This window comes from Sprattus sprattus (genome assembly GCF_963457725.1).
Source record: "Sprattus sprattus genome assembly, chromosome: 11".
Classification (NCBI taxonomy): domain Eukaryota; kingdom Metazoa; phylum Chordata; class Actinopteri; order Clupeiformes; family Clupeidae; genus Sprattus; species Sprattus sprattus.
The window spans coordinates 4,456,931-4,483,903 of NC_137909.1; the positions used below are offsets into that span (position 1 = coordinate 4,456,931).

The window sequence follows — 26,973 nt, forward strand, 5'->3', positions numbered from 1 at the left end:
TCATGTTAAATCCTTATTGATGCATATAAATATTTAAGATTCATTATTATACCATGACGAGATTTATTTAGCTGTATTTAGCCTTTTAGCTGGCACATATATTTAATTTCTGCACAAAGGCACACACTCCCATCAAATTCTGCTCAGGGTATCCATGTTTTTTCTATGTCGTGCGCCTAATTTGCAGGTTCACAATTGCATGTTTGTTGGTGAAAATGTTCATATCCATTTTCAGGCTGATGTTTACATACTGTACATAAATATGATGTATAATATATAAGGTATGTGATATAGTTGTAAATGTGGAAAAGGGTGAAGTGTTACTTTTATGGCTTTAATCAGTATCACCTCTCAAACATGTGACATAATTACATGACCATTTCCATCAGTTATTTACAAGCATGTTTACTGCACTGGTGGGCAAAACAGCCAAGTCAACCCCCTCCCAAGTCAATGCTTATTAAATAAACAAACAATCCCTAGCCTTATTAGACAAATATGCTGTGAACTTGATATGTTATAAAATATGCAGTATTAATAAATAAGCCACATAACAGGCCTATCAATCAGAATAGGCAGGCAGAGTCCATGCATCGTGAGGGATAACAGAATAAGGAAGAGGCAGCTGCCCCATCATGCACCACACATGATATGATATAAATAACGGCAGTAAAAGTATGTACTATAAAGTCGCCCGGGCAAGTGGGGCTCAATAGGCAGGCGGACGGATTTGCATGGCACATGAAAGAGTGATTCATTGGGAGGAGAGCGTGAGGTGCCTTTTGTGAGATTGAATAACAGCAGGACTCTTAGGCATCCCATAAACACCATTATGTTATTTGCATCTTATGACATACATCTGCCACTGCAATGCAGGCCAGGCAATGAGAACTGCAGGTAGAAACACACTTACTCCAAGCTTCTACAGTATAAGGCCTGATGCCACAGGACAGAGAGAGAGAGAGAGAGAGAGAGAGAGAGAGAGAGAGAGAGAGAGAGAGAGAGAGAGATGTCTTTAAGCCTTTCCATGTCCCCTTGATTTAAAGAAGGTGCTTTAACATCTCATTGTTGGCTCACGTTTGCAGATCATTAATGTCTGTGTGGTGTGCTGACTCTCTGACATCAGAGGCAGGAAGTCAATCACTTGCACTGCAGAGGAAGTTCAGTTCATCCAGAACGTTTTTTGAAAACAATAACAACATTAAGTGCCTGGGAGGGGAATTAAACCTGATTTTGTGAAGTGATCAGACATGCCTCAGTGATCATCCAATCCTCTGTGATTGACCCAAATATCACTCTGGAAAAAACAACAACAGTTAAATCTGTCTTGATTGGGAACAGATCAATACGAAGGACACTGTGTGGAATAATTAGGTTGCATTCAGAAATGCCAAAAAGGACGGCGAAGAACTCAAGACTGAATACAATTGATTTATGACCACACAGAAGTGTTTACACGACACAGAGGTGCCATACCTGTCCACACCACATGGTGGCAGGAGAGAGAAGAACCAACTAACAGAGTCAGGCCCAACATGAGGGACGATAAACCTATGACTTGTGCTTTTTCCTTCATGGTGACCCGTGACAAGCATGGAGCAAAACCTCATTTGCTTAATACTCACCCAGTTAGGGGAAACCCTATTTACATTCTTTCTTACCCCACAATGAAAAATGTTGGCTTTACCATCACCATTCAATGTGGCTTTAAGTGCATTAAAAGTAATACGATCCTTTGAGCATCCTGCCAAGTCTGTGACTATCACATCTAAAGAACTTCTAATATACAAGTCATTACAAGTCATTCATGTCCCCTTACTTCAGAAAAGAGACATTTGTGGAATAGTTCACCCTTTGACAAAACACCCAAATTATATTTTATGCAGGAACGACATGATAGAGGACTAACTCTGGGAGCAGACCTCTGTCACCACCAATCAGAGCAGAAAACATAGGAGGAAATGCTGGAAACACTTGGGCTGCTCAGATCGTCTGGGTTCGTTGTTTGAATCTCAACTCACTCTACACTCCCACACGCAGACTCCCACAGCTTGATGGCAAACAGACTTCCGACTCAGACTAATAGCAAGCCTGTGCCAAAGCACTTAACTAGCTTGTCATACAAACGCCACAGATAATGCCAGCTGATGATAGAAGACCCTCTGAAGGTTAAACATAGAGGAGAACATCAAACGTACTCTTGGAATAAGATGTGCTGGTGCACAAAATACAACAAAGCATTCAGCCACCATCTCTAACCCAGTGCTTAAAGCCAGGTTATACCGATGAATCCACTAGGGATGATGCTGATAGTGTTTCTCTTCGTATTCTGTGCCAAATAAATACATATTAACCCGACTTTAGAATGACAAGAAACCAAAGACTGCAGTGGATTCCAGGGGTGCAGTATGGACATGATTTTCATTCAGAATTCATGTTTCAGATGGAGGACTTCCATGTTTCTTCCTACATAACGCTCTTTATAAAGCATCATCACATCTAGAAATGACCCCCCCCCCCCCCCCAGACATATGGCTGGCCAGTAACCCAAACTCTCTTTCTCTATCCGTTACGCCCCTCTACAACCCCCCCAACCCCCCCACCTCCGCCCCTGGTCTCCACAAGTTGGGTCACACTCTCCCTTCCAGCATCTCTCTGGAGGACAGACAATTTGGAGGGAAAGAATCTTGTGGAAATAGTGCCTACACTCATACAAAGGATTGAAGTGTATTATTAAGTCTTCATCAGAAGAGTTACTTTTCTTATATATTCAATGTTTTTGAATTCAATACAGAATTTCACAAGACATACAAATACAACACAGTGATTCGTTAATCCAAATCTTTAAGCAGCCAAATATTAGGAAAGATATCCTTAATATTTATTTTAAAGGTGCATGTACTGCAAGGCCACATGAGGGCAGCACAACTAGCTTTTTAAATGGGAATGAGTTTCCTCGTCCATGGCCAACACAGTAGGCCCATATACATGTGTCAATTTAACCCACCCAATTTATCGAATCGTCTTCATGAGTAGGTGTGAAGATTTTTAAGGGAAACGGCTCTTGTCGTTACGTGTATACATTTGAACCGGTTACCTTGCCTTGGGCATGTGCTCCCACCTGGTTTGTTTACTAACAACATCAACGTGGATCCGCATCGTGCACAGGCAGTGTAGTGGCTAAAAGTTCCCTTCTTTCTATCATCATAGTTCTTAATATTTTCGTTGAATAACCACTCTCAGACGGAAAGAAAACGAGTCTACGCGTGGATGAGTTTCAACAACGGTAGAAAACTGTGTTTGCTCCGTCTTTTACTGAACTTATTAATTATATGACAGTGGTATTAGTACAGTTGAGACATGGGTACAGTTGATACACCGGAAATAACTTCCATGCGCAGCAATCCTGAGACGTGATTTTTAGTTTGCACATGAATACTAACGTCTTCTTTGATCCCAGGAAATTTGAGCACATAACCCATCTCTCTTACGGAGATATTGGCGAAAGTTGTTTTACCTACTTCATTGCAGGGGCGTAGCACCAGATTCTGGGCCCTATGCACAGTAGGTTCATAGGGCCCCCCCCCCAAAAAAAGAGTGCCACGCCCCCTCCCCCCTGACGGTGAAACTTTGCAAATTGAAGGTAGTTAGGAAATGGCTTCCCTTCCTTGTCTTTTGCTGTAATTTTATTTGTTTTTATGTTGCTTGCCAGTCTGTGAACAATTGTGTCTCTCTCTTCATTAGTTCATTTCTCTGTCCATAGTGCTGGATCTTCTGGCATACACTCCCTGGCGCTGCTCTGACTACTTTCTGACCTCTCTTCATCCCTTTCACTTTTCTCAGAATCTTCTCTGCTATCACTTCCTTCACCTGTGTCATCCTCTACCACATTTTCTCCATCTTCCTGGACAGAACCCTCTACAAGCATGAAGCATCTGATAGATATTACTGTAACAGGCAATTCCAATGTAGCCTAATTTGTGTGACTGAACATGTTTAAAGGTAGAGTATGGGATGTTTTCCTGGAACACTTTTTACTATATTGCTTAAAATCCCCTTCACACCCTGATTGCAACAAAAAAAAGTCACCTTTGGATGGAACAGCCTGTGTTGCTATTTGCTAAACACATTAAGCCTACAGTATAAATAGCTAAAATTATGTACTTTCATTTTAAACTGCTCACCTTGCCTCAAGACCACAGTGTCAGAGGATGAGGGGTCTGCATCACTAGCTGCTTCTGAAACTGAGTGCCATGTTTCACAAGTTAACTTTGCTAGCCAACTAATTTGACAGCCTAACCTTATGAACTTATTGAGCCTAGACTAGCCCTACTTAATAAGGCTATTAGCCTAATTATGTTATGGCCTAACAAATATTAATTTAGCCAAATGTTCTAATTAGTATAGACCTACTATTGCAATGGTGTGGTAGGCTATGCATAAAAATGAAAGAATACCCGCACACTGTTGCTGCAGCTCCCGTGTATTTTATTGGCACAACGTTTCGACCATTGTTGGTCTTCGTCAGGTGTTCGTCAGGTGTCAGCAGCAACAGTGTGGGTATTCTTTCATTTTTACGGATCTCTTTTTACCCTGCACCTGGATTGGATGTGCGTGCAACAAACTCTGCAACTGTGGAAGGCTATGCAAACAAACATGTATTTAGAGTTTACCTCAGATTACAGATAGGGCATGTTATTTCTAATTTTGTGTTATGCCGTTTTTAGCAATGACAATCGCGGTGGTATTGATTCGTTTTATTACCACATCATGAGTTCATTTAATGTAGGGTGTTTGCTTTCACATTCGGCTCACCTTTCTTAGGAAAGAAGTATGTTAGTAGTTGCTTTCCCTCGTTCTCTCTCTTGCCTGCCTTTCTTTTCTTTTCTGAAACCCGGATTTAACGTTCTTGGACATCTTCAATGCGCACCGTTGCCTCAGTCGAATGAACGTTAACATTCGTTAAATGCGCCTATAGGTAAAAATCACACTGAAGGCGGACTAAACCATTTTGTGCGTGAGCCGGGGGGGTGAGGGTCTCCAGACATTATATGTAGACTAGGACACATAATTCAATCCATCATTCAACCAATTTATTTACCCAAAACATTAAAATTATATTAGTTAGCAAGAAAATTTGGACCTTTAAATGATATTAATATTTAAAGGAAAAATACAATTCCACACTCCTCAAGGACCCTCCCCCACAGAGGGCCCTGGTAACTCAGTCCCCTTTATCCCCCCCCTACGACGCCACTGCTTCATTGCAAACGTCTAGTTTTGCAAACGTGTCTAGTTTTTGTACAGTAGTGAATAGAGTCTACTACACCATACATAGCATATCATTTTTGTAAAAAATGATTAAGGTGCAACAAATGCCAATAAGCATATTTAAATTAAATGATTCACATTGCAAGTAAATGGTGCGGCTGGAGCACATACAGGGAGGGACAACGGTGACGCATAGTTTGGATGTAGCGACAAACATTTATGTGCTGTAACAAACAGTGTTAACCAGTATGTGAGTAACGAGGGTTTTATTAAAGCATAGCGTGTGTAATGTTTAGCTATTTCATTCCGTTTGTTAACCTTTCCGGCTGTCTATATTTACTAACCAGCAGCCTACATAAAGGAAAGGGAATTAACCCCGAAGTTAAAAACATGTAATCTACTTCGGCAGCGGAGCATTTTACTCCCCTGCAATCTCTCTACAAACTTCCATATAGACGCGGGATCAGCAGAGGAAAATCCTTTTAGGAGAAACAAGGCCAGTCGTTCCCACGACTACAGCACCTTGCAAAACGAATTCTATGCGTTCCAGCAACAAGTGCTGCGAGCGAGCGCTCCTTCAGTGCAGCAGGGCGTGTTATAGAAACCAGGCGCTCTCGCCTGAATCCTGACACTGTAGATGCTATTTTATTCCTGCATAGTGCTAAGACAAATTCTAAATAGAACGAAGGTTGTGCATATCAGCAGAGGTATATTTTGGTTACACTCGGATGGCTACGTTTATAGCTTTCGTTTTGGGCGCACCACAATGCCAAGAAGCTTGTCGCGACTGTAATGGCATATTTCATTGTGGCGGTGATTGATAGCTTAAAACCCTTCTAGCCCCAAGGTGCCCCGTGGGGCACTTAATTGTATTTTGATTAATAGATTTAAAAATCTCTGTGAGTTTTTCTCCTACAAACATGAAACTAACACCTACAGCAACCTTAAACCCTTTTCTTTTAAAATAGTTACAGTTTGAAACTAAAATATAAATAATCACTTTGTAAAGAGAATATAACTAATCCTTTGCACATTTCAGTCTGTGAGTGAGGTTTCAGGAGCCTACGACCCTCCCATTAGCAAATGACAACCATTCATATGATAAGGGAATGGTAATTCAGTGATTACTATAGGCTAGGTGCACGAAATACTCAGTGTGTGCTGTTTGTTTCCTGTTTAGCCAGGTGTATTTGAACCTGCCGCTATTCTGAATGTAATTAGCGTCTACACGGACCTGGTTGGGTGTTGCACCTAGTGAATCAGCATTACGATAAAGGAGGACGTGTAGACACTAATTACATTCAGAATAGCGGCAGGTTCAAATGCACCTGGCTAAACAGGAAACAAACAGCCCACACTGAGTATTTCGTGCACCTAGCCTATAGGGTCATGATGTGTCAAGAAAACCTGTAGGGGGGAGAGGGCCACAAAGACATTCAGGGCCATTACGTGCTGGCCATTGTCTTTTGACCAAGGTGTCCCAGAATGTTCACACCTCTCTCATCAATATGCATAGTGGTCTAAGTGAAGAAAAGTGTCACTTTCTATATTACTTATAATAAGTATAGAAACCACACACACTTTTTGAATGCTAAACTCACCTTTTTGGAGCAAACACCTTTGTTTACAAGGTTCAGAGTAAAAAAGAAAACTTCCAAAATATTTACAATGTGTTTTTGTACGAAGTCTGAGCACCTCTAAAACTAGATTTAATTTTAGTGTCTTTATATTTCATTTTAATACAAAACTTTGTTTTACTACATTCCTTTTACTCTCATTGTATTATTGCTGAGTTGTTCTAGAATATAATCATAAATGCCACTTTTGCCTAATGGTTTTTAGTTAGATGAAATATACAAAAATATCAGGCATGGCAAACTACCTAACAGAGTCAAAAAAAGCCCTTGGGGTTGGAAGTGTTAAGGCTTACGAGACACAATAGCCTATATGCCTGAACTGTTTGCAACTAAAGGCCAGGCCTAATGCAATAGGATATTTATTTATTTTGTTTAATATTTTTTTCTGCCTGTTGTTTCTTTTGACTCATAAAATAGGCATTGTCTGATAGAGGCTATCAATAAAGGTTCATCTGTTGCGGAATTGGTGTTTTCCGATGTTTCACTGAGTCCTCTCTGTCTCTATCACACACACACACACACACACACACACACACTAACGGAAGCAAAAAAGTTTAAATTAAGTGACGATCCATCCCATGTCGCGTCTCCTTGCAGCGCCGCAAATCTGCAAGCTATGGATCAGCTGTCAGAATGGGAAGAAGCCTTAACGTCTCGTAGATGAAACTGCCTGGGTTATTTTGTTTCGTTAGGCTATTAATTATATTTTAAAACAGCCAGTCATTGTAGCCTACCACTCGTGGAATAAGGAATTTTAAAGAGATGATGGAGTGATTTGACTCAGAAGTGACATTGGGCATTGGCAGCGCGAGATGTTCAGAACAAGTTAGACTTCTAGCTCAGTAACATCAACAGCTAAGAAAGAAGGTAAGAAAAATAGTCGGACAACTTGGAAAAAGGGAAGCAGGCAAGTGTTGGGGTTGTTACAGTATATAGCCTACGATGTGGTGAAATTTCGGAATTAATAGGCTCGAGTCGGCGTTTCCTTTATAGGCTTTCTTTCATTTAGCAAAAAACAGTAGGCTTTATTACCATATTAAAATGGTGTACCAAATTGCATTTTATTACAATGATAAAAAATTGTAGGCCTACCAGCCTATGGTAAGGTCAGGTTTGCCGATGTGCTTGGCTATTTATTTATTTTTCTCCCTGTGCATCGATCGGAGACGACATAGTCAATAGGCTATCATACTAGGGACAAGAACTTTCTAGCCTCTAACTTTCTAGCCTCCTGTCACCGCCATCCCCATGTCACATCGGCCTTATTTGACCCGCCCTTTTTTGAGCTGACCGATCGGGGTAAACCACCTCTCCCGAAAGGCTCAGACATCGTCGGAAAAATGACCGGGTCACATTTAGGCGTGAGCTACATGAGGCAATTATAAGCGAATTACGAGCTTTTACCGGATTAAACGCGATTTGGACGGGTTAAATTGACACATGTATAAGGGCCTAGTGTCAAGTTTATGAGCGTCGCGCCATTGATTCAGGTTTAACATGACACAATAAATGCTACCTCATGCTCAGCCAATCATGGGATCCAATCATAAAAACATACACAGCTAATTTGAATTCTTTCACAAAACTGGTGGAAAAGCCAAAACAAAAGTCATTTCTGTCAGAAGCTCACAATCATGTACTCAACTAACACATTAAAACGAAGTTGGCTCTAAATGTATAGAAAATTGAGGCTGTATCTCACTGAAGCATGGTTGTTCTCAAGCAGCATCCGAATCTTTTGTGACGTTCCGTTCTGTGAAGGAGCTCGTTACCTTACCATTGGACTCCTTCAGAAGCATCCGAATCTTTTGTGACGTTCCGTTTTGTAAAGGGGCTTGTTACCTCACCATTGGACTCCTTCAGCAGCTCAGGTAAGGTCAGACGGTTCAGAGGAAACACTAAAACTTTGGCAGAACTTCAACCTGAGGCAGCGGAGAGCCCCCATGCTGAGCAGAGTAAGGCCCGGGGCCCAGGCAGATATTTCAGCTTTATTAGACGTTGGGGAGAGAGAGGGCTGGTCCTCCCCTCCTTTACACAAGCAGCAGGGCACTACCCCCACCAAGCACTGACCCAACAGAGGAAGGAGATGATTAATTGCCATAAAACCTTGAGTTGCTTGTTTGATCTGTGTTTGACTCACACTATGTGGCAGCAGCCCTCATTATCTGAACCCCCATCATTTAAAAACCAAAAACATAAAAAAAAAGATGTGACATAAAAACAAGACACGTGACATAAAAACACAAAGAACCCAGCGCAGCTTTGGTGGATAGTTTATGGCATATCCAACCTCTCAGCCTCAGGGAGCTTTGTATACTCTGCAGTGAGCCTTCTTCTCCACAGGACACAAGTCGGATGCTGAGTTGACTATGTCCACATATGGAGCAGAAGTGATGACCTATGCAAACTAGCATCTGGCTATCACTCGTATGTAAAGCAGCTCCTGTTCATGACATCACCCCACGAGAGGGCAAAACATCAGGAGGCTCTTTGCATCTCATTTTCATTCTGCTTTCCCTTTACCTAAGGAATGACAGGAGCTGGTTCCGGGGGAGCGTCATGTTTCTTCCTTTTACAGCAGCTGTTTCTGTGCGGACCATGACTTTCTCAGTTTGTATTCCTCCTGCGTGCCACTCTTCCGCTGACTCACCACAACAAACCGCACAGCGCCGTCACCATCTCCCTCAGCCTGTTCCACTGAGCCCAGATAATGAGGACAATTCTGTCGGGCGTGAATCTGAATGCAGGAGCCAACAGGCACAGACACAGCATGGCATCCATCTAAACAGTGCATCTGCAGTCTAAACACTGCTAGTGACGCACCAAGTCTGCCTCGGCACTCCCCCACTGACCACAGAACAGCCCCTTATCTACCTGAGTCTGCCTCGGCACTACCCCCACTGACCACAGAACAGCTCCTTATCTACCTTTATGCTTTCTGAATGCTTATCCGAGTGTCATGCCAAGCTGAGGCTGGGGTCTTCAAAACCAACAAAAACCAGAACCTGCGTCACACTCAAACAGTGAACCGAGGGTGCCGCATTGATCATTGCAAATGGCCCACCATGACTCATAAGGGCCTCCACTGTCCAGAATCCTTCACATTCAGGGGTCATCATGAGGTCAACCAGAGGGTTTCTCAGCGCACAGAAATCTAAAGCAAAGAGCTATTCATAGCATAGGGCCGCACACAGCTGCACTTAAACCCTGTGATTCATTGCCATGAATTTATCTCTATTTCCACACAAAAAATGTCAACAAATGTCCCTCTTGCGGAGATAAGGTGGAGAAGACTGCCAGTGTGTGTGTGTGTGTGTGTGTGTCCTGGTTAGTCTGAGCCTGTATAGACCACAGGCCAGCTCCTTCCCTAGCTCCCTGGCAATGAAAGAGATACCTGGCGGCTGTCCAGCCTCTGTCTGCAAAGGGACAAGACAATGGGGGACTGTGTGCTCTCCTCCGCTCTCTTCTTCTCACTTCTGTCTCTCCGCTCTTTCGCTCTTTCTCTCTGCCTCTCCCATTCAGGCGGAGGCCAAAAGAGCCCAGATGGCGCTACCATTCCGGCCACACTGCACTGTGTCCATTCTGCTCCAAGGCTACATTTAGATATGTGGAATTTGTTTGGTGCATATTTTCCTCTTTCCTTCTCTTGTGCTCTTTTCTCTTCTCCCGTTCTGCTCTTTGGAGGTCTTTATATTTCTGCTCAATTTGAAAACTCTTTGTCCTCCATCTGCTTGGAATGTGGACAGAACACGGTGGTTACCATGGAAAATCAGGCATGGTTACGGTACATCCATCTGGGAAACTTGCTCAAAATGTTCTCATTGTTCATCAAAGGGCATTGGGACATTTTCCTTCTCATCAGATGTTAACAGACCCGTCTTCATTATGACAGCACCCCCAAAGTTGCACAAAACAGTTCTTTGTACTAATGATTAGTGTTAGTTGCACAATACGAATGTACAACGCAATCCAAAGATAGAGGAGAATGAAAATCATTTCATGACCTTGTGAAACTCATAAAATAGATATGAGAAACACACAGTGTATGGAGTTCTGGTCAAAGTTTCACACCGCTGCAGAAGGAATTCATTATTAACATTGTGTAATTATGGCTCTCACTAACCTTGAAGAGAGATTGCGTGTAATGTCTTCTTGGCCAGTGTAGACTGCGAGTGGCTACACACCCTCTGGTCAAGACAGTGTGTGTGTGTGCAAATGGGTCAGTGTGTACGCGCTTGTGTATATCTGTCTGTATAAGTTCTTCTTCTTTCAGTTATAAATTACTTGTTTGTGTATGTCTGCTTCTGGATTCATTGAATGCTTCAATAAATATATCCTACGTGACACTCTGTGTGTTTGTTTTGATTTCAGCATGCCACAACTTTGGGTTGTTTGTGGATGAACAGATACAAACATTGGTTAAATGCCTCATTGTTAAGTGCCTGTGTGTGTGTGTGTGTGTGTGTGTGTGTGTGTGTGTGTGTGTGTGTGTGTGTGTGTGTGTGTGTGTGTGTGTGGGGAGAGAGTGTATGCTACATACCTAAATCCAGGCATAGAGTGTGTCTGCAGGGCTGTTCCGTAAAGGTTATTTATATTTTCAGATTCACTTAAGGTCTGAGAGGTACTGGGCATAGTATCTGTGACATACTGGTGATATTAAAGTCAGGGATGGTGCCAGAGGTTTCAGGAACAATATACCCAGTGGGATGTGGATCTCATCTAGTATACGTCTCAGGGAGATCTGAATCACACAGGTCAGGATAGCATGCAGTATGATGGTAAAAAATATCTTGATATCAAAACAGTGTTATCATGGCACCACTGGGTGCAGGCTTCATTATAACAGGCAAGGAAAGGCAATATAGCAGTATATCATGGCAATGTAATGACATTTTACTCACTAGAGATGCTATGTGGAATTAACTTTAGATACAACACCCACAGAAATCTTCAATTGCCAGCCATGACAGATTACCTTGCTGAACAGTGCATATTATGTATGGATCTGTTCTATGGATGCAGACAGTTGGTTCGGTGCATGTGTACAGCAGGAATGAAATAAAAACTAATGAATTCAATTCAAATCCAAAATCAAGCAATTATGCAAACATTCCCTTTTCTAAAGTGAAAAGGGAAGTACACGTGATCAGTGTCACTTAAAACACTTGTCACAATTATTACAGAGTAATCCCAAACGTTTCAAATAGGTGATAATCAACAACAAGCTGTGTGTGGTTTGACCACTGTTCATCTTTAATAGACAAAAAAAGGCAAATGTTCTGCATTATCATGTTTTGAAAATGTCAGAAATCCTTTAGAATAATTCACTTGACCATATGAAATTCAAATCATGGCACTAGATGATAGATACAAATGCCCATCAGTCACGTGGATTGTTGGCAACATAAAGTGTCATTTCATATTATACCCACTTAATTAGCCATGGGTTGAAAACATTGTCTAGTCCTGCACACATTTATGGTACATATAACTGTCCACTGCACAACTGCCTTTTTTCTTTTGCAATCTTCCCCTGGTTTCAAGTTCACCACATCGAGTATCTCCCAGCAGAAAGGTCAGAATGTTCTGAGATATAGATTAGACTCCTGTTTAAGTTCTCTCGCTGAGCCACAACGGTAGCCTTAATGGCACCGCGTCCTCTCGTGGGGGAAGGAAGCTGCCCACAATGTCCAATGTCTCTGTGTCTCTCCAGCCTGCGTGCATGGCTGCCACATCCTCATGGATCAGTCCTGTATTTACAGCCCGCCTCTGAAGCTGAGCAGTATCGGGTTTCTCAGCGGCTCAGTGGACATGCGGGGGGAGGTCAACTGGTCACGGAGATTTGCTGTGGACTAATATGTCATTGGCTCCCCGTGTGTGTGTGTGTGTGTGTGTGTGTGTGTGTGTGTGTGTGTGTGTGTGTCTCCTTCTACTTCTCTTCAAACCGCCATAAGCCTCCATCGCGGCCACCATGGCCCCCGCCTCTCACACCTGCCTCTGTCAAAGACGCCGTAATCTCTGGGGATTTGTATGAGTACACAGAATATGTGCGTGTGCGTGTGCGTGTGCGTGTGCATGTGCGTGTGTGCGTTTGTGTTTTTTACAAGAAGGAACTACCTGAACACAATGAACACTCAGATCAGATTCTGTAGAAAATTGTATTATGTTAGGTTTGAGCAACATTCAGACAATACTCTTTTCTTGCAGCATCCAATGTATCAGAAATATACCACTCTCAAACTAATACCAGGCGTCCAGGGGCGTAGCACCAGATTCTGGGCCCTATGCACAGTAGGTTCATAGGGCCCCCCCCCCAAAAAAAGAGTGCCACGCCCCCTCCCCCCTGACGGTGAAACTTTGCAAATTGAAGGTAGTTAGGAAATGGCTTCCCTTCCTTGTCTTTTGCTGTAATTTTATTTGTTTTTATGTTGCTTGCCAGTCTGTGAACAATTGTGTCTCTCTCTTCATTAGTTCATTTCTCTGTCCATAGTGCTGGATCTTCTGGCATACACTCCCTGGCGCTGCTCTGACTACTTTCTGACCTCTCTTCATCCCTTTCACTTTTCTCAGAATCTTCTCTGCTATCACTTCCTTCACCTGTGTCATCCTCTACCACATTTTCTCCATCTTCCTGGACAGAACCCTCTACAAGCATGAAGCATCTGATAGATATTACTGTAACAGGCAATTCCAATGTAGCCTAATTTGTGTGACTGAACATGTTTAAAGGTAGAGTATGGGATGTTTTCCTGGAACACTTTTTACTATATTGCTTAAAATCCCCTTCACACCCTGATTGCAACAAAAAAAAGTCACCTTTGGATGGAACAGCCTGTGTTGCTATTTGCTAAACACATTAAGCCTACAGTATAAATAGCTAAAATTATGTACTTTCATTTTAAACTGCTCACCTTGCCTCAAGACCACAGTGTCAGAGGATGAGGGGTCTGCATCACTAGCTGCTTCTGAAACTGAGTGCCATGTTTCACAAGTTAACTTTGCTAGCCAACTAATTTGACAGCCTAACCTTATGAACTTATTGAGCCTAGACTAGCCCTACTTAATAAGGCTATTAGCCTAATTATGTTATGGCCTAACAAATATTAATTTAGCCAAATGTTCTAATTAGTATAGACCTACTATTGCAATGGTGTGGTAGGCTATGCATAAAAATGAAAGAATACCCGCACACTGTTGCTGCAGCTCCCGTGTATTTTATTGGCACAACGTTTCGACCATTGTTGGTCTTCGTCAGGTGTTCGTCAGGTGTCAGCAGCAACAGTGTGGGTATTCTTTCATTTTTACGGATCTCTTTTTACCCTGCACCTGGATTGGATGTGCGTGCAACAAACTCTGCAACTGTGGAAGGCTATGCAAACAAACATGTATTTAGAGTTTACCTCAGATTACAGATAGGGCATGTTATTTCTAATTTTGTGTTATGCCGTTTTTAGCAATGACAATCGCGGTGGTATTGATTCGTTTTATTACCACATCATGAGTTCATTTAATGTAGGGTGTTTGCTTTCACATTCGGCTCACCTTTCTTAGGAAAGAAGTATGTTAGTAGTTGCTTTCCCTCGTTCTCTCTCTTGCCTGCCTTTCTTTTCTTTTCTGAAACCCGGATTTAACGTTCTTGGACATCTTCAATGCGCACCGTTGCCTCAGTCGAATGAACGTTAACATTCGTTAAATGCGCCTATAGGTAAAAATCACACTGAAGGCGGACTAAACCATTTTGTGCGTGAGCCGGGGGGGTGAGGGTCTCCAGACATTATATGTAGACTAGGACACATAATTCAATCCATCATTCAACCAATTTATTTACCCAAAACATTAAAATTATATTAGTTAGCAAGAAAATTTGGACCTTTAAATGATATTAATATTTAAAGGAAAAATACAATTCCACACTCCTCAAGGACCCTCCCCCACAGAGGGCCCTGGTAACTCAGTCCCCTTTATCCCCCCCCTACGACGCCACTGCAGGCGTCCCCTGCTGCCAAAACCATGAATAATTAGAAGATGATGTTGGGTTCAAAAAGATAAACACTAAAGTGAGAATACACATGCATCTCTCAGCATTGTTGAAAGTAAACCTTTACTTGCTTATTTCTGACAGACTTACAGTATATTGGAGGAGTACACCACTCTCCATTCAATGCCCAGGAAGATAACTGGCAGGCGTGGAGTGTGTTTTTCTCAGAGCATCTATTTACAGGACACTTATCTGAATGTAAAGCCAGGTAGTTGAAGTTTTCCACAAAGTATCACTTACAGGAGCTTTAAGTGAAGAGTGACTGACGAGACTTTAAATCAGCCTCATCTGATTGGATGAGCTGTGTTGTTGCTCTGGAGCCTCATCTGATTGGATGAGCTGTGTTGTTGCACTGGAGCCTCATCTGATTGGATGAGCTGTGTTGTTGCTCTGGAGCCTCATCTGATTGGATGAGCTGTGTTGTGTGTTGTTGCCTTGGCAGCATAACCTTCCCAGTGGGGCACAGTGGAGTGCAAATGTAAAATAAATGTCTTTGCAGTTTGAAGTAAATTACAGCAAAGTGTGTAATCCAATGGAGGCCTGGCGGGTAATGACTGATGCTCCGCTCCGCTCACCTCCTTCCCTGCTGGGCTGGGAGCCTCGGGGCAGACTGCAGCATGAAGGGCTGCATCACAACAGCCCACTGCCCTGTGAACAGTGCTGCACAGCTTCCAAGAGCATGAGTTTACCAAGGGCTCTATCTTTTGCTCTCTCTCTCTCTCTCTCTCTCTTTCTTCATTAGCAGGCGCAAAGAGCCCCTCCATTCAGGCGATTTACCAAAACATCCAATTAGAGATTCTAAAAAGTTATTTACCTTAATCTCATTTAAAAGAGCTGTTGCCAAGCCCAACCCAGTCAAGCCCATCCCAGCCCCCCCCCCCCCTCTCCTGTAACACTTCCAGTGTGCTACTATATTGTAGTCATTGTGATTCATTCTAATACCATGTTTATGGTGTAGATTTATGGTGTAGATTTCTGCAATCAATTTAAATCAATATAGTTGACATAGACTGTGAGGACCATTTCCCCACGCTGTTTAGCATCATGTCACAGAGATCAACAGTGAAGCTCCACCTGTGGGCTCCTCCAGGCACAGCAGCAGTAAGATACTGACACTTAAAACCCTCTCACCCATGCCATCTGTCTGACATTCTCCCTCTACCTCTCTCTTGTTCTCTTTCCCTCTCTCTCTCTCTCTTCCCCTCAGTGACATGCAGGGCATTAACCTCCTGAATCAAATCTGGCATGTCGTAAATCGTCATGCGCATGACCTCCTTGGTAAAACATGCTGTGCCGGGTTCTGCACATCATTAGTGCCTCGGTCCGGGAAGATAATGGCCGCTCCCACGGCAGCACGCTAATTAAACCACAACTAATAAAGGTGTAAAAGGACAGCACACGAGCACCGAGCGGGGAGAACCAGCCCATTAAACAGTAGTTACACCAGCTAGCCCGGTCCATGCAGCTCTCAAGGGCAGGCAGAGGGCAGAGAGAGTTGACGTCAGGCTCTCAGCAGGTACACGCCACTCTAAAACCCCTATCATTTCACTTCCCTTTTCTTGCGTCCCAGCTGACCCCCCACTGTCACCCTAGTATCACTTCCTGCCACAGCTACAGCTACAGACGCAGAGCTGAGGTGGTGGAGCTGCAGCCATGCCACACAGCTATTCTTGGGCTCAGGATTTGCATTTCAAACACGGCAGCTGTTCTTTGGTATTTGGTGTGCCTCTGAGAAAGCACCGATGCATGAACAATAACAAAACTGCAAAAGGCCCCAACGTTTCTTATCAAACCTTTGCTGCCTTTTGCTGCACAGTGTATTTTATTGGAGAGTCCTGTACTGCAGGATCAGACTAGTTATGTCACCGTGAAACAAGACTTCTAGAAAGATGACAAATGGCTGTTTCATTTCATCTGGCCAGCAGATCTGTTGGTGATGGAACGTTCTAAATCAGTCTCTGTCAAATCACAATAACAGATGGAGCTTCTCGAATGAAGTGGGAAAGTGGACTTCAGAGAATAAAAGTTTGGGACAAACAGCTAATAAACTAATACATTTCCTGGTGGCCTCTCTGTTGCTTAGCAACTCACATGTTTCATGGCAGTTAGACTTTGCTTAAAGTAAATCTCTGTAAAGCTAAGTCACTACATAATTTATCTCTTTGTTTTTCCTATGTCCTTGCAGAGGGTAACATGCTTTGCATTCAGTCTCTCTGCAGTGCACCACTACCAATGCTGAGACACACATCTGGCATCATACTTCTATACTAGTGCTGCCAAACTGAACAATGACTCTAATCATCCACACGAAGCCAGCAGGACATTGTTCTGGGTTCTCTCTTGTATTTGAATGCCAGACAAAATCTTTAAAATATTGTTTTCCCTGCATCTCTGGCACAGAGTATTCTTTCCCGGGTTCTTTCCTCCGTTCAGGAGTCAATATAAAGACGGAATGTTCTGGACACAACAGGCTGACTGCATTAGAGCCGTCCCCGTCCGAGAGCTGCACTCTCCTGGCTGAAAGCTCTCCCAGAGAGGAGCACAAAGAGCAGTATTTCACACAGGTGTCACACAGATAGTATGGCCCCTGTTCATCTGTGCTCACAGCCTTCCTTTCTCTCCCTCTGTCCTCGCTCTCTCGGTTCCTCACCCCTTCATTAGGCTGAGATAGATCTGGACATCAGACGAATACCAACTGGCCTTTCAAAGCCATCAACGCTGCTCAGAAGAAAAGAAGTGAGGTAAAAGTATCAGGAGGATATCAACACATCACAGGTGCTGGAATAGAACGTCAGATTGATGAATCGTCTGAAGAAATATGATTTGGTCAGTTACAAAGAGTTGTTATTCACAGGCCAGCAGAGTCAATAAATCAATAGCAGGAGCAGAGTAAACAAATATGTTATGGGGACCCTATTAAACGCCAGTGAAAGGGGTTTATTTATGTTAGGAGAAGTGCAGAGGGGTGAAAAAAGAAAACAAGTTTCACGACTTCAAGGGCCATGAAATCACCTTGGATGTGGCAAATTTACCACAGGCTTTGAACTAATCATGAAATATGTTGCAAGATTGTGAAATGGTTGCCGACAATGTTACAGCATGGACAGATTTTCTCAGGATGAACCTGCTGCACTCTCCAGCCAGACCTTGCGTATTGTGTGGGTAAACATTCCTTTATCATATATGTAGCACTATATGTAGTTTTAAGAATAACCACTGGTGGTACAGTTGATAGCATCGACAGGTACTTTAAGCAACTTTAACAAACCCTTGAATTCCTGACTAAAGCAGCAAACAGAAGTCAACCCCACAACCTGTCTGTGAATAGTAGAGGCCAGAACACTTCCAACAAACAATGATTTTCCCTTTTGATCATGATGGCTTAAAATGGGCGAAGGGTTGATATTTTTGTTGAACTGCACCCAAAACAATTAGAAGTTGAATGATCTTTGTTTAGAGCACAATCCCAGTGCTTCCTGTCAGTTGTCAGAGATACAGCATGAGAAGAAACAGAGGGAGGAAGAGTACATCTTAGAGGAGGAGTAGATCTCAGAGGAGGATGGCATCTCAGGGGAGGGGTACATCTCAGAGGAGGAGTTAATCTCAGAGGAGGAGTAGATCTCAGAGGAGGAGTAGATCTCAGAGGAGGATGGCATCTCAGAGGAGGGGTACATCTCAGAGGAGGGGTACATCTCAGAGGAGGAGTTAATCTCAGAGGAGGAGTAGATCTCAGAGGAGGAGTAGATCTCAGGGGCCCTTTACATGAAGCCTAGCTTCACACCTATCGAATCTTTTAATTGTGTAACGATGGAGCCTGGTAACGAGAGATTTGCGTAAAGACTAACACACCAGTTTGGGATGAACTGATTGTAGTACATACCCCACGCCTGTTGGTGGCGCTTTAGCACTGATACAGACAACTGAAAAAACATGAAAAAACGTAGAAGAAGACAAGAGGACATGGGTAAGCAGCCAGCAGACAAGCTACAATTAGCAACGTTTAGCCTAACCACATAGCCTACATTTAATCTGCACAGTAATACATTATGGTGGTTAATACAATCGGTGGTCAGAGCAGACTATAGGTTATGCGAAAATGAATTTGATTTTCTATTGATAATAAAGAGTTTGGAACAGTGCAACATGATATGTCTGTGAGTTGTTTAAATGCCTTTGCTTTATTGAGAGGCTGAGCTTGAGCATTTCCCATGAGGCTTTGCTCCGACCATTCTACATTAATATATGAAGAAAAAAGCGAATTAAATCGCTGGCCAATTTATATTTGTGGTCATGAGAGTCATGTAACGTCTGAATAAAAAGAATTAGATCAAGATAGGAGGCTAAACAAAAATCAGTATGCTGGATTCATGAGAGCGAATTCGGGACCCACCACGAGTGGAGTTGGAGCAATGACGTCATCAGGGCGTGTGAATCCGTGCAGACGAACACCAGCCCCCGTACCGATTCAGATCTACTCACTTTCTACCCCAGACTTCGTTGCGGATAGAGAGTGCTCGTCTAAATGATAGGGCTATCTGTATTAGCTATCTGTATCAGATTGACAAACTAGGGTCCATGTAAACGACCTCTCGGAGGAGGAGTACATCTCAGAGGAGGAGTACATCTCAGAGGAGTAGATCTCAGAGGAGGAGTAGATCTCCACAGATGGGATATTTAAGGTGTGACATCTGTACATCATGGCCCAGGCTGTCTGAGTGATCTAGTAGCACAGCTGTTGGCCTGTTTAGAGGAGAAATCCTCCTGGGACTCACATTCCTCGCATATCTTCACTCCCCGTCCTTTGGACCAGGCCAGGAGGCCTTGAACATTCCCCTGAGCCCAAGGCAAAGTCACTGGTGTCAACATCATGTCTCTATCCCCTGAGGGTCAATAAGTGCAGAAGAAAATCACACACCTATGGTCCATTTGAAGCCACACTAACAGCATATCAAGGTCTGTATGTTGCTGAATTTGACAAAATACCACTACACTGACAGAGAGATAAAGAGACAGCCTGCAGAAATGTGCCTATGCTAAGGGCTAACAGACCTCATCATTCTCCAGAGCTGCTGTGGCTGCAGGCTGCTCCCTCAGACAGCACATAAATGCCTGCTCAGTGCGATTCATCATCTGCCATTAGAGCGAGACACGAGAGGGACATCTGCACTGAGACTCTCCAGCAGCAGCATCCAATTTCCTGCCTCCGAGGGCTCCCAGGCCTGGTGGCACGCACCACTGCCTGCTCGGCACAGGCCAGCCCACTGGCCACGCGACCGTGCCCAGGGCTCAGAAAGATAAACCTGAAGCCCATAGCTCTCTCTCTCTTTCTGTCTCTCTCTCTCTCTCTCAGGGCAAAGGAGGTGGTGCATGGATAGAGTCAGCACGGAGATGCCATCCCCAGATGGGCCCCAGTGGCCTCCACCTGAGAGGAAATGCGAACCATGAAGCTCAGACAGAGAGACGGGCACAGCAGATGTGTGAGGCACGATGTCTCCCGTTTCTCACGAGAAAGTGAAGCACGCCATGTCAAAGTTCCTTTTCTAGTAGTTAAAATGAGAGTTCCACAGAGGATGCAGGGTTGTAGTGGTAGAAGGATTTTTTTGGGCATGTCAAGTGGAAAACATCACTTTATTTTAGTTGTTTGTGCTACGACTGCACAAGCACTCATGTCTGATGTAACTGCCCTCCCTTCATCAGTAAGCCCCCAGAAAGCAGTCCTTACCTGGAATGATCTCAAACAGGAACTTGCCAGCCTCATCCCCATTGCTTGGATGTTCGGTGACTCTGTTGCCAGGGAGACAAATGGCCCCCTAGAGAAAAACAGAGGAGAGGTGAGAAACTCAAGAAAGCAAGCATACGTACCTCACCGAATGATGTCATGGGTAAAACACCCCTATGAACACTCAAGATTTTAATATTTTAGAAGCAAAAAACTGGAAATAATTTTTCTATTTTTCGATTAGATCAGTAAATGCTATAAAGTATTCTTCTCTTAACCCACTGCTTTCCATCATGAACCTGTCTGTATGCAAATAGGGTCACATTCCAGGTCCTTGTGCACGGTCGTGTTCTTAATATATATAAAAAATATTCTTTTTTTAAAGATCTCCCTTTCTGTGGTGAATAAAGCAGATTTCCATATCCTTGACATGACCTGCCACTGTGTGGGTGAGTGTGGACCATGTGTGTGTGTGTGTGCACGTGTGTGTGTGTGTGTGTGTGTGTGTGTGTGTGTGTGTGTGTGTGTGTGTGTGTGTGTGTGTGCACATGTGTGTGTGCGTGTTGAAGTGGCACAGAGTAAAGGGAGCTGTGTTGTCATTAAATGTGACAAAGTGCCGTTGAAGAGGGTGTGCCTCGCTGGCTGCCCAGGTCATGTTGTGTTAAACTAACAGATCAGTCTCCCTCACCATGCAAGCTACTGCTTTAAATAGTCATAACATCAGCACATTCTCATCGCTCCACCTTGCCAAGTATTAATAGCAGGCTATATGGCACACAGCAAGTTTGGCACACATAGAGAACACTCCTCTCTCTGTGCTCGTTAGCTCAGGTCTGATTTTCACTCTGGCATCCTTGTCTTTCTTCTCATGTGGCTTTGACTATACACTTTGAAGAAACACTGTTTTTGTAACAACTGTCTCCTCATTATTTTGTGTATTTTAAATGTTGATATTGGTATCGTAATGTATGGTTTAAATGTTAGATATTGGTATTGTAATGTATGTTTTACATGTCAGATATTGGTATTGTAATGTATGTTTAAAATGTTTTGATATTTGTATGTAAGTCTTAAAAGTGGACTTGGGGTAGATCTAATGGGGATCCTTCTAAATAAACAAACGTATTAACACAAGCGCAACCTTAACAGAAGATATGACTCAAGGACAAATGTTACCAAAAGCATGAATCTGCGGCCATGGCACAGGGAATTCAATAGCTCAAATCAATGTGGGACTGGGATGTTTCATCACCGAGGGCTCAGTCCTGAATGCCCTTATTCAGACTAAGCTTCCTGAAACACAGGGCCACCATTTCCCCTGCAAGATTCTCAACTACAATGTCCTAAACCTGACACGGCATGTGAAGTCTGAAAGGAACTGCAACAGCAGGTCCATTGGTGACATTCTCAAGAGATTAGTGTGCCTAAGATGAGGTATGAGCCATAATTAAGGTCCACTCTGAGATGCCTTAGATAGATGGTGTTAGCAGTGGGCCAAACAGCTGAGGCGAGGGGCCCAGCGTCGACCAGTCACACTGTATGGACTGAAGCATCCCACAGGTGGCTTTAAGCGTTAAAACTGAGGACTCCATTGCACCACTTTAAATCCTTTCTGCATTACGGGTGTAAGAAAACATTGATTCGTTTGAGTATCATTATGTTTGGTGAAACTGAATTGATTCTCAATGTATTAATAGTTAACATGCAAAGATGGCAGATAGTTCAGTTGTTATCTATCTTCAGCCATTTGACAGATCCCACTGTTCTGATTGCGATAAAAAAATTGACTCAGATTGTATGTGTATGGTGGTGTGTTTTCTTTAATATGATAGTTTCCCTAAAATTAGATTTTTTGGTAAAAATCACAGTATAATGCCTTGCTAACAATATCATAATATAATGCAATGTATTGTATCGTAACACCTGAATCATTATACATACTGTATACCCCGCAAACAGGGAACGTCCCCAGGACGTTAACAGGACATTCGCAAGGTCCCCAATCGTCCCCAATTGGTCCCCGCCACAACGTTCGCTAGAGGACGTTACCAGAACGTTTTTGACGTTCGTAGCAAGTCTACGTTTGGTCCTTCTGTGACGTTCGCATGAGTCTTAAATCGGACTTTTAGAGAACCTTATAATTTGGTCTGTCAGCACACCTCCCCAGGACGTCATTTAAAAACGTCCCCGTAACCTTTACCTGCAGGTCCTCTGCGCGACGTTCGCATCAGCCTTAAAACGGACTATTAAGGAACGTTATAATTTGGTCACTCAGCACACCTCCCCAGGACGTCATTTAAAAACGTCCCCGTAACCTTTACCTGCAGGTCCTCTGCGTGACGTTCGCATGAGCCTTAAAACGGACTATTAAGGAACGTTATAATTTGGTCACTCAGCACACGTCCCCAGGACGTCATTTAAAAACGTCCCCATAACCTTTACCTGCAGGTCCTCTGCGTGACGTTCGCATGAGCCTTAAAACTGACTATTAAGGAACGTCATAATTTGGTCACTCAGCACACGTCCCCAGGACGTCATTTAAAAACGTCCCCATAACCTTTACCTGCAGGTCCTCTGCGTGACGTTCGCATGAGCCTTAAAACGGACTATTAAGGAACGTTATAATTTGATCAGCACATGTCCCCAGGACGTCCTTTAAAAACGTCCCCGTAACCTTTACCTGCAGGTCCTCTGCGTGACGTTCGCATGAGCCTTAAAACGGACTATTAAGGAACGTTATAATTTGGTCACTCAGCACATGTCCCCAGGACGTCCTTTAAAAACGTCCCGTAACCTTTACCTGCAGGTCCTCTGCGTGACGTTCGCATCAGCCTTAAAACGGACTATTAAGGAACGTTATAATTTGGTCACTCAGCATAAGTCCCCAGGAAGTCCTTTAAAAACGTCCCCGTAACCTTTACCTGTGGTCCTCTGCGGGACATTCGCATTTGGTCCTTCCAAAACGTCCCCTTGACATCCTCTGATGGTCCTCTCTGAACCAGAATTTTTTTTTTCATTTGACCGACATTTTAATGAAAAGCCGGCCAAATATCTAACCTATTTCTGCTTCTAAATTAGCCTATTGAAGAAAACTGACCGCCTGCATAGCTTAAATAATAACATAATCAGGTAGTTTAGAATGCAACATGTTTATTTTCCTAAGTTTACAATGGGAAACAAAAACATTTATGTCTGATGCGCGTCAATAAGTGGCCTTTAAGCGCAACATGCTGTGGCGTTAAAATGAGCGCCGCAACATGGTCATTGCTCTGTTCAATGAGTCAGGTATTCAGTGTTTGGAAAGTTCACTTTCTACATGAACTTGCTCAGTTCATTGTTCATAATTCAAAATTTTGAACTAAGTTCAAAGCTCCAATTTTCAATATGCTGCGAGTGCTATAATTTTTCAAAATCTCTGTCTGCAATACCGCTCGCGGCTCTTCGGCGCGCAGTAGGCCTATAATAAAAGGAAACGCGCAACACTGCAGGTATTACAGGACAAGTTCATCCTCGTCAGAAGGTTCACCCTCATCACTGTTGTTCAGTTCAGTTGGCCTCTGAAAAAAAGCTTTTAAGGCTAGTCTGCTTGGCCATGTTGGATCCTTCTCACTCAGTTCGCTCCTCGTTTGAAACCGAGGGTTTGCGCTTTATTTAAAATGCAGCATATGCGTGTTCTTAAACAACTTTCTAACGGCAGATTAGGCTGTTCCTTTAAAACATAATAAGGGCAGTGCACGTTTGCTTTATAGGCCTAAATATTAGAATTGTTGTCAAATCCAGATTCTGCTTGCGAGACGGGATTTTTAAAGAAATTCCAATCAGACAATTTGACCGGTGAGCTCTTCGTTCTGTTGCAGCATCTTTGAAGGCCTATGGAAAGCTCAATATGTTAAAGCTAGACACTTGGTCACCTTCCTATGTATGCATTGTATTGGAATCATGCAGACATTACATTTATAGCACAGATCAGTAAAGAAGCATTCATATTTATTTTATTTCATCATTCTTAGTTTGGCTAGTTATTCTGCCTCCCTGCCTGCACGTCCGTGATGTGCCATGGATGTTAATTTAAAAAGTAATCATTACGGAAAACCCTCAATGCGTAGTGACTGAGATTGCTACAATATGCTTTTCCTCAAACCCTCGGAAAAAAAGACTAAGTTTGTTGGCTGTCTCACACTGTGATAAACCTGTTAAAGTGACACAATCGTAATCAGACAGTGTTAGGACAGTAGGTAGCGATCTCGTTTAGTAATAGGAAGGTTTACGGTTCAATTCCCATGCCCGTTATCGTGTGTGTCTGTGTATGTGTCTATGCATATCATATGAAATGTGTAAAATAAATGAACTTGAACTTGTGTGTGTGTGCGCCCTGTAAGCAAAATGACGGCTCCGCGATCTTTTATTATTTTATTTTCTTCATTTAGCTCAGCAAAAACGGTCGTGCCTGCTACGTCCGCGGTGCATCCTTGAATAACGTACCCAGGACGTCTAAAACACGTTTCCCAGATGTCACCACAATGCCCTCAGGACGTTCTTGCAACTTCCTGCAGAACGTCCCCAGGACCTATAGAAACACGTTCCCCAGACGTAACCACAATGCCCTCGGGAGGTGCTTGCAACGTCCTGCATAACGTCCTCATGACCTATAGAAAACGTTTCCCAGTTGTCACCGCAACGTCCTCGGGACGGTCTTGGAACGTCGTGCAAAACGTCCTAAAGTTGTCACGGGAACCATACACATTTACGTTTTTAGAACGTTCAGAGAGACCATTACAGGACGTCTAGGGGACGTCATTTTGCTTACAGGGTAACCACATCCATGCCAAAACACAGCCCTTTTCAGCATAGTGTACATTCATGTGTGCAGCTTGGACACCTATATAAACATTTTAATCTGCAAAATCCTTTTGTTTAATCTGCAAAATCCTTTTACTTGATAAAATATTATAATAATATAATATTATTTATTATAATTATTTAATAAATAATCCAAGTTAATACAAACAAAAACCCAAACAACATCTGCCTGGCATTACGGAAGAAATATGATCTGAAATGTTCTATCAATTACACAATGTGTCACTTTGGCTTTTGTGGGTGTTTAAAGCCTAGTCTACACAAAGTCGAGTTTGTCTGTGTCCGAGCTGAAACGAATACAGATAGCCCTTTCATTTAGACGAACACTCTCTATCCGCACACGGTATCTGCAACGATTCGAATCGGGGGTAGAAAGTGAGTAGATTTGAATCTGTACGGGGGCTGGTGTTCGAGTGCACGGATTCACGCAACCTGATGACTTCATTGTCCCACGTGATTGCATCGCGAACTCCAACCAATATATATAACACTTGTTGTCTCTCTACATCTCACTCATAGTGTGTCTCGAACTCACTCTCATTAATCCAGCTTACTGCTTTTTGTTTAGCCTCCTATCTTGATCTAATTCTTTTTATTCAGACGTTACATAACTTTCATGACCACAAATATAAATTGGCCAGCGATTTAATTTGCTTTTTTGTTCATACATTAATGTACAATGGTCGGAGCAAAGCCTCATGGGAAATGGGATGAAGGCGATGCGGTTAGGCTAAACGTTGCTAATTGTAGCTTGTCTACTGGCTGTTCTCAATCTGATGGGTTCGTCTTTAAGCGAATCTCTCGTTACCAGGCTCTGTCCTTACGCAATTAAAAGATTCGATTTGTGTGAAAAATGAACCCGATTCAGTGAATCTAGGCTCTGTGTAAACTTGGCTTAAGCCTCTTAAGTGCTCACTAGATCTGAAGGCCTCTTCCTGCTGTGAAAAAGCCTTTAATGAAGTATGACTGCAACATCTGAAAAGGCGGAAACCCACTGAACCCCACTGAACTCCATTAATAGGGTCTCGTAAAAACGCCCTCCACTCGCCTGATAATGGAACAGCAGGGGGGATGCATTTGATGCAGTCTGTGGTTTCTGCCCAGTATCACCTTCAGGGCCAGAAGGGGCCAGCCACCAGTAGCCAAAGTCTCACATAACAAGGGGTACTTCAGGTGTAAAAAAAACTGCCTTGGACCCCGGGGAATTTGGGGATCACGGCAGGAAAAGTTGAAACACTGAAATAGGAGCCATATATTAAGTGACAGTTCATATCGGCTTCTTTCTTTTGCCTCCAGGCTACAGAATACAGTAACAACAATACAGGACTGAAAACACCATACATAATTAAGCAATAAGCCCCGCGAGTCCGTGGTTTGCGCTGATTTTAGAACAGGTAAGGGGAGTTGTTAGGCACGACGCGAAGCGGAGTGCCATTAAACCCCCTTAC

General features: G+C 43.1%; 1 protein-coding gene across 1 annotated transcript in view; it reads right to left on the reverse strand.

Moving 5' to 3' along the window:
* arhgap24 (Rho GTPase activating protein 24) overlaps positions 1 to 26,973 on the reverse strand; it is a 115,129-nt gene that overhangs the window by 47,152 nt on the left and 41,004 nt on the right. Inside the window, exon 3 of the mRNA XM_080847188.1 lies at positions 20,669 to 20,756. Coding sequence (XP_080703314.1) covers positions 20,669 to 20,756 — 88 coding nt within the window. The remainder of the gene's footprint in view (positions 1 to 20,668; positions 20,757 to 26,973) is intronic.